General features: G+C 35.1%; 1 protein-coding gene across 1 annotated transcript; it reads right to left on the bottom strand.

Moving 5' to 3' along the window:
* Positions 1 to 178: 178 nt before the first annotated feature.
* LOC123865049 lies at positions 179 to 7015 on the bottom strand. The gene is made up of 3 exons (XM_045905872.1): positions 6955 to 7015; positions 4102 to 4227; positions 179 to 681 (listed from the first exon to the last, which is right to left on the bottom strand). Exons 1-3 carry the CDS (start codon positions 6976 to 6978, stop codon positions 193 to 195), a joined length of 639 nt encoding a protein of 212 aa, XP_045761828.1. The 5' UTR covers positions 6979 to 7015; the 3' UTR covers positions 179 to 192.
* Positions 7016 to 7870: the final 855 nt, after the last annotated feature.

Consider the following 7870-nt stretch of genomic DNA (forward strand, 5'->3'; position numbering starts at 1 on the left):
CATCATAGAGATAGTTAAAATTTTTTAATTTAAAATCCCTTTTTAATAAAATACCAGACGTAACTACCTATATTCCTTTCGATTTTTGATATTTACGTCTCTCATCAGAATATTCAGAAAGTAGTGGTTAAGACATAATTCTTTACCTAATTATGCGCAAAAGAATCACAGCGAAACGGCAACTTTACAATTTTAACGAATCTTGTGTGATCCTTTTTTTGTGTGGATAATAGTTTCATATACAGGTACTTTGAAAGGTACAGGCTTTTCCACTGGTACGATTATGTGTTTGATAACTTCGAACGGAACTTCCTTGATCTTGGGAACATGCACAGTCCTTTCAACGGGATACGGAACAGATTTCTCGACCGGGATAGAAACTTCCTTTATAATCGGGATGACTACTGCTTTAGGGACGGGAACTTGGATGGGGATGGGATGTGGGACAGGAATAAGGATGGGCTGATGGATTTTGAACTCAAAGTTCTTTGGAACAGGGACGACGATTTCCTTGTAGTGTTTGATTGGCTCGGGGTTTTCTTCTTCGACGTGGTGATGCACAGGAAACGATTGGGCCTGTAGATCATGGCCTCCGAAGCCTTTCCCGAAGTCTCCTTGATCGCCAGAGTCGAACCCATGACTTCCGAAGTCAAAACCAGAAGAATGGTCGCTCGGTTGGTACTGTAAGCCACAGTTAACATTAATTTTTTCAACTAAAAATTATACTATCTAGAAGAATTTAAATCGGACTCAGATTAGAATCGGAGCCAATTCTTCAACTCGCACTTAACTGTTCCGATGGCATAGTAAGGAAAAGAACATAAAAAGTCTTGAGTTTCTAGATACCTACGTATATTATGTAAAACTTGATTACAGCAGAACGTGATATGAAAGAACTAAAAACAAAAACAAAAAAGCGCTCCCAAACAATGGTGAGCGTTCCGAACGAAAGTTATATTTGACTTTTCACTATTCAGTCTGCGCTAGTTTATTAAGGTGGAAAAAATAAAAAATAAAAATGGCGCCGGTTCCGCGTAACGGTAACTTAGCGGCACACCAGACTTAACTTTTGCTCTATTTTCTGTTAAGTAAGCATCGATTCAGTTATATTTTAACGTATCTTTTTTTAGATCTATTATGTCATAGGTTTAAGAGGGGTCTCTCTGTCACTCGCTTCATACAAACGTAGTTCCAATTTCATTTGAATATTAAGCAACCAAAGTCCATGAAATTTTGCAGACATATTCTAGAAACTAATATCAGTGTCTGTGGTGTTTTAGATTTTTCTAAAAATATGTAGTTTTAAAATTACAGGGGCTCAAAGATTTGTATGTAAATTTTTAAGACCGCGTAACTTTGAAACCGAATATTTTAACAGAAATCTGGAAAACCACAGACATAGATATTAGTTTCTAGAATATGTCTGCAAAATTTCATGGACTTTGGTTGCTTAATATTCAAATGAAATTGGAACTACGTTTGTATGAAGCGAGTGACGGAGAGACCCCTCTTAACGCGCTGTATTACGTATCTGAAATGCCTATAGATAAAACAACTAAACTTAAAAGACTTTTTGAAAATTACACTTAGATAATTAATATTATATCTTTTACCTTGTACCTACTAGCAGATGCCTCCAAATTTTTACGCATAATTCTTAATTTTTAACATTTTTCTAAATAATAAAATATGAGTACCTAGAGGTAATCAAACGCTGTATTCAATTTTGTCTGCGTGGGTTTTTTGCATATCGAATCATGTGGGACCACTTTGATTTTTCGGGATAAAAAGTATCCTATGTCCGACCCACTCTCCAGCTCTTTGCAAAGTTACGTCAAATCGATTTAGCGGCTAAGCTGTGCTAACAAACAAACAGAGACTTCGCATTTTTCAATATAAAAGTACAGAATTCGTCCAGTTACCGTTTTATTTTATGTAAAAATAATACAGATATAATTAATTATAGATGTAGCATATGGTTGGTAAACGTGAAGGCTGATGTAGCCACTCATTCGTTCGTTCATTCTTACATAATTTACCACAAAACCATAACAGTTGCGGCTATTGTGTTGTGTAATATTATCAATATTTTCTCAATGCTATATTCCTCGATACTTTCAGAAAATAATATTATTCCCCAAAGATTCTTTTATGTTAGTCATTAATCGAATGAAATCTGTTTTCTTTCATCGGTCGAAGTAATAAATTCGAGTAGGTACTTCATTACATTTTCGAATATTTTTGCCGCAAAATAACAATTTATGAATATAAAACACCTGTAGCATGTAATAAAAATATAATTTTACGGGCCGCTTTCAATCCTTAGTCGTATTCCTTGGTCGTAACCCATTTTACGATCTATAAGTATTCTCAATTTACTTAGATATTAAGTTTTTTTCGAGCTGTAGGTATTGTGTAGACTGTAGATAATATAATATGATTGATTGTATGATAAAGCCCTGAATAGGAAAAGCAGCGACCTTTACAGTGTAATTGGAAAACTCCGTCAAACCCCGCAGAAAAAAATTACTTTTAGATGTTTGAAAACTGGTCTTCCTTTATTAAAGTCCGTCCCTGCACTTTTAAAGAATAATATTAAATCAGTTAGTACCTATCGTTTTATTTTTGATGAAGCCCGCAAATTACTTACTTTGCAAACATAATATGTAATATGAAAAATTTACTATTTCGAATTCAAGTAAAGATAAAGTTTTTAAAACTTGCCCTTTTAAATATATGACGACAGATACAGGGTACAACACAAGTTAAATTGGCGAAACAAAGACAAACATTGCATCGAATTTTACGAAAATACTAGAAATGCCCTTATATGGTCGTCAGACTCAGAATCCTAGAATAAAATAATAACACTCTAGCTAACAATTTGTGGCATCAATTGCTAATTTGATGCCACAAATTGGTATTTTGATATTTTTCATTTTTTTTGTGCGGATCCCTAAAAGACTCGCACATGGCCAGTTTACTTTTATCGTATTGTGCTTTTTCGTTAGGTTCTTAAAAACGCCATTGGAATTTCCCGAATTCCACCCGAACGACGCCGAGCGGATCAGCTTATACTTACTACTTATTCCTATCTATCTATTAAATAAATTAGAGAAGAATAAATTGACGAAACAATTTTTGGATTTATTTATATCAATGGCGAGAACCTATAATTATTATAGCGTAAAAATTACAAGATAGGCAAGATATAAAACGGGTAGTTTTCCAACAAGTGACATCGCATATGAACATTGTGTCTGCTTTATCGAATAAACATAACACGATTTAGTCCCGAAAACTGAGTTTCGTCCCATACCTAATAATTTACGCGACCTCAGTGGCAATCAGAATGAAATGTAATTTGTTCAATTCACTGTTGTTGTTTTGGTCTAGCAGACCTATTCAATTAGCTACATGAACCATTCTCAAGTTGAATAAAACAACAAGATGGAAGATCTATACTTATAATAAAACTGTAATTGGACGATTTTCGTACGTTATACACTTTGAAAATTTTAACAGAAGTAATCATTGTCCTTTCTGATACCTTAAAACATTTTTTAAATCTTTGCCTGTCTGTTTTTCTGTGCATGCATGGCGAGTGCACATCACGCTGAAACTACAAAACGGATTTGAACGCAACTTGGCATACTTATAGCTGTTAATAGTAATACCTACTCATTTAAAACTTATTATAGGAGAATAATTTCTTCTTCTTTTCTTATTTGGTGGCTTTTTGTAGTACCAGACCGTAAGGACCGTAATGTAAGGAGTACTTTTATCCCGAAAAACAATAGAGTTCGTTCGGGGTATAAAATAGTAATTCTTCTCGATTTTACTCTGTGATTTTACTCCACAACTCTATCAAAGAACCGATTTTAACAATTTTTTTTGCAAAGATTTACTCTCAGGTTGATTCTATATTTTAGGGAAGATAAGATGAATAGTTTCGGAGATAGAGGATGGAACTCCTCAATAGGTAACAAACAGCAAATCATTGGCGATCAGTGTAATAGCTTAGATTACAATAATTCCATCCCTATTAGTAACATGTTCAATTTCGGGTATAAGAACAATTGGCAGGGTTTAAAAACGTACCTGTTGATCGTGTTGTTGTAAATAGCTCTCAAGATTGGTGTTGTACGGCATCCATTGCTGTTGCTGTTGTTGTTGCTGCTGTAGTGGATTAGCGAAGGACGAAACTAACGCCACGGCGAATATGCACTGTAAGTATATTTAATTTATAAAACATAGATATTTTATAAGAACACGATAAAGACCAAAACAAAAACCCGACTACTCCTCTTAATAAACGTTAAAATATTATAGTAAAGTTGTTTTTCAGTTGCTTGTCGTATTATAATATAGAATTTTCTCCTCTCATATGACATCCCACTCCACATAGCAAAAAAATCTGAGACTCCCGGAGGAGTTTCTAAATGGAACTAATCTATCTATTTCGAATTAAGTTTCGAGTGTTTTTTGAAAACCTGAATTGAATTTAGTTTTTTTTTAAACTGGCAAGTGATTGGTTGGTGACTCAAAATGGTTAACGCCCACTGAAATTATTGTCTCTTCTCAGTCATTTGTATGGGATTACGTAACAGAGAGAGAGCGCTATACTAAATTCTTTCCGTGGATAGAGCATATGGTTTGACATTTTGATGCAATTTGCTATTAGGATGCGAGGTGCATTACTGCCGATCAGAAACAAGAAAACTTTCGGTAGAAACTAGTTCAAGACTATCAGCAATCCATCAAACAATCCAAATCTCTGGAAATAGCAAGCCTTTTTGATCTTCTGTAATGTTGCTAATTTTGACTTGCGTGGTGTTAGAGCTTAAACGATAAGTCATTAAAGATTAGGCAGTAGCAATCAGTGTGCGCCCAGTCTTATGTAGGTATAGACAGAGTAATAAATGTTCAACTATTAGGTCGCCGGTCGCTGCGTGAGCTATGAATCACAATCAGGCATGCAGCTTGTTGTATGCAATAACTTAGCCGATGTCGTTGGGAGCTCTGGTGGAACATACGGATGAAAATTTCGTTTATATTTATTTACTAGCTGTGCCCGCTGTGTACGCGCGTACCGCGTAGGGCGTCACTGCCGCGCGTCGCGGCTGGAGAGTATATCGTGCGGGGCGCTGACGCAACGCGCAGTTCAGCTGCAGTTCAGTTCGAGTGCGTGAGTTGCATGAGACTTTACTCAAGGGGAAATAACTCTTTTCAATAGTACCTACCTACTTACTTAGTGATATAAATAGTGGATAACAATATAATACGAGTAGGGTGAAAAGGAATTTAAAGCACTATTATACCGTTTTAGATGTGGATAAGCAAAATACATCATTCCATTTTATTTTATTTTTTATTACCTATTTTTAACCGACTTCAAAAAAGGAGGAGGTACTCAATTCATCGGAATATTTTTTAATGTATGTTCCCCGATTACACAAAGACGCCTGGACCGATTTGGAAAATATTTTTTGTTTGAAAGGGTATTCTTTGCAGGTGGTACCATATAAATTTGGTGAAGATCTGATGAAATCTTCGGAGATGGCGAGCAGAACTCCTCAATGGATAAGAGTAAATAAATTGCTCGCGATCAGTGTAGTCATAGTTTGGTAAACAGAAGGTTTTTAACTAGGCATAGCATATTTTAGTACAGTGGGGCCACTAAAATTGTGAAACGAAAGAAGTGTGAAAAGAATTTTAATCCGACTTCAAAAACCACATACTCTAAAAAGTAAGAGTAAGTTTTGAAGACGGTTCAATTTTTTTATACCATCACTATTCACTACCTATAACGTCTCTTGATTTATCCTTCAATCACGGCGCACACGCAATAGAGCAATTCGTTACTATATAAAATAATGTAAATAAAATGATGAATAAAAATTAATTAATAAATTACGTATAAAAGTATTTATAGGTACATGAAAATAATGAATAAAATCGAAAAAATAGGCAAATAGTGATCCCTAAGCGCGTGATGCTAAACCGTATATTTCAGGGCAAGAGGCTAAGCTTTTTACAGCTCGCTAACATCGTCTATCTGAAGCGTAGTGCACGACTGAAGGATATTTATAGTGGAATTATATGGACCAGTAAGTTACTATGACCTAGTGGGTATATGCAGTATGCCTTACGAATGTCGCTATAAACCAACTATGTGTCGGTATAAAATGTGAATCTTTATTTATAACTAGAGGATGCCCGTGACTTCGTCCGCGTGGATTTAGGTTTTTAAAGATCCCGTGGGAACTATTTGTTTTTCCGGGATAAAAAGTTGTCTATGTCAATTACAGGGACGCAAGCTACCTAGGTACCAAATTTCATACAAATCGGTTAAGCGGATGGGTTTTTAGGAATCCCGTGGGAACTCTTTGATTTTCCGGGATAAAAAGGAGCCTCTCCGTCCCCGTGATATAAGCTAATCCTGTACCAAATTTCGTCAAAATCGGTTGAACTGTTGGGCCGTGAAAAGGTAGCAGACAGACAAACAGACAAACAGACAGACAGACAGACAGGCACACTTTCAGTTATTATATCACAGGCATTATTAAGTTTACTTACCTAGCCAGGCAAATCCTGGTTGCCTAGTTAGGCAACCTTATAAATATTTAAAAATATTTTATCTTGTACAATATTCCTATTCCCGTCTTATGAAAGAAATAGGAATATTCGAGCATTATACAGACAACAAAGAAAATAATCATGAACCTAAGTGAACCGCTTTAAATATTTTATTTATCATTAAATCTCACATTTTAATTTAAGCCAAAATTCAGCCGTTGCTGGATTTAAATCAAAATGACTATTTTAAATTTTAATCCTTTGAAAATATTTTAATTAAGTATTTCTGAAAAGGCAACACTTGCATTTCACCGCAACACTCGACTTTCAACGCAAATTAATTTGTTAAAATTATAATTATTTATCTACACTCACATAATATCTTTGTAGAGCGAACATTTTGATGTTGAGTTTCTGAACGAAAAAGTTACTATGATGTCACAATAACTGGCGCGCCATTTTATAGTAAAGTGACAGGTTCAGATATTTTCTCGCGTTCCGGAACTTTTTTTAACTGTAACACCATTTTAAATTGACCGTTCATTGGCTTACGTCCGTTTGAATCGGTCAACCTACAATTATTTGTGATTCCAATCTAATGTCCAGTGTAGCTAGAGACTTGAATGTGGTCAATTTAAACAAAAACTAGATCAGACTTCGTGGTTTATTATATCATCAATGTATCTTTTAGTTAAAATAAGTTTACATTTGTCGATTTTCTACTCATGTAACATGTACGTAAGTAGGTACCTAACTGCGTTCTTATAGTTTTTTTTAAATGTTATAACCGTTATGGAGTAAATAATTTATATAATACCCGCGACTTCGTCTGCATGGACAACACAAATTTCAAACCCCTATTTAACCACCATAAGAGTTATTTTTTCAAAAATCCTTTCTAAGCGGATGTCTAAGTCATAATAGTTATCTGCATCATGTATGCCAACTTTCAGCCTGATCCGTCCAGTAGTTTGAGTTGTGCGTTGATAGATCAGCCAGTCAGCTTTTCGTTTTATATACTTATACCTACATATTTAAATAGAGGAAGAGAAGATTTAGATGGCTTCCCTGAATTAATTATTATTTGTTCACCCGAACACCCAAGTTTGTGAGTCTTACCTCGCTAACTACCTTCGTGCTAGCTACCATGGCCGTAGTAGGGCCGTAGGTAATATTTTAGTAATGAGAAACTTTTGCAAAAAAAGTTGAGTTGGCATTAAGTTCTGGCTCTAGTACCTTCAGCCTATTTCGTTGTTTTTTTAGGTATATCTAACGGGTACCTAGCTACTAC

The sequence above is a fragment of the Maniola jurtina genome, chromosome 5 (genome assembly GCF_905333055.1).
Source record: "Maniola jurtina chromosome 5, ilManJurt1.1, whole genome shotgun sequence".
In the NCBI taxonomy this organism is placed as follows: domain Eukaryota; kingdom Metazoa; phylum Arthropoda; class Insecta; order Lepidoptera; family Nymphalidae; genus Maniola; species Maniola jurtina.

What these genes read in the sequence shown, in the direction of transcription:
- LOC123865049 (XM_045905872.1), bottom strand. Translation starts at nt 6,978, where the DNA reads ATGTTCGCTCTACAAAGATATTAT. An exon ending in TCGCTCTACAAAGATATTAT is followed by an intron (nt 4,228 to 6,954) that starts GTGAGTGTAGAT and finishes ATATACTTACAG; the next exon opens with TGCATATTCGCCGTGGCGTT. An exon ending in TACAACAACACGATCAACAG is followed by an intron (nt 682 to 4,101) that starts GTACGTTTTTAA and finishes TGTGGCTTACAG; the next exon opens with TACCAACCGAGCGACCATTC.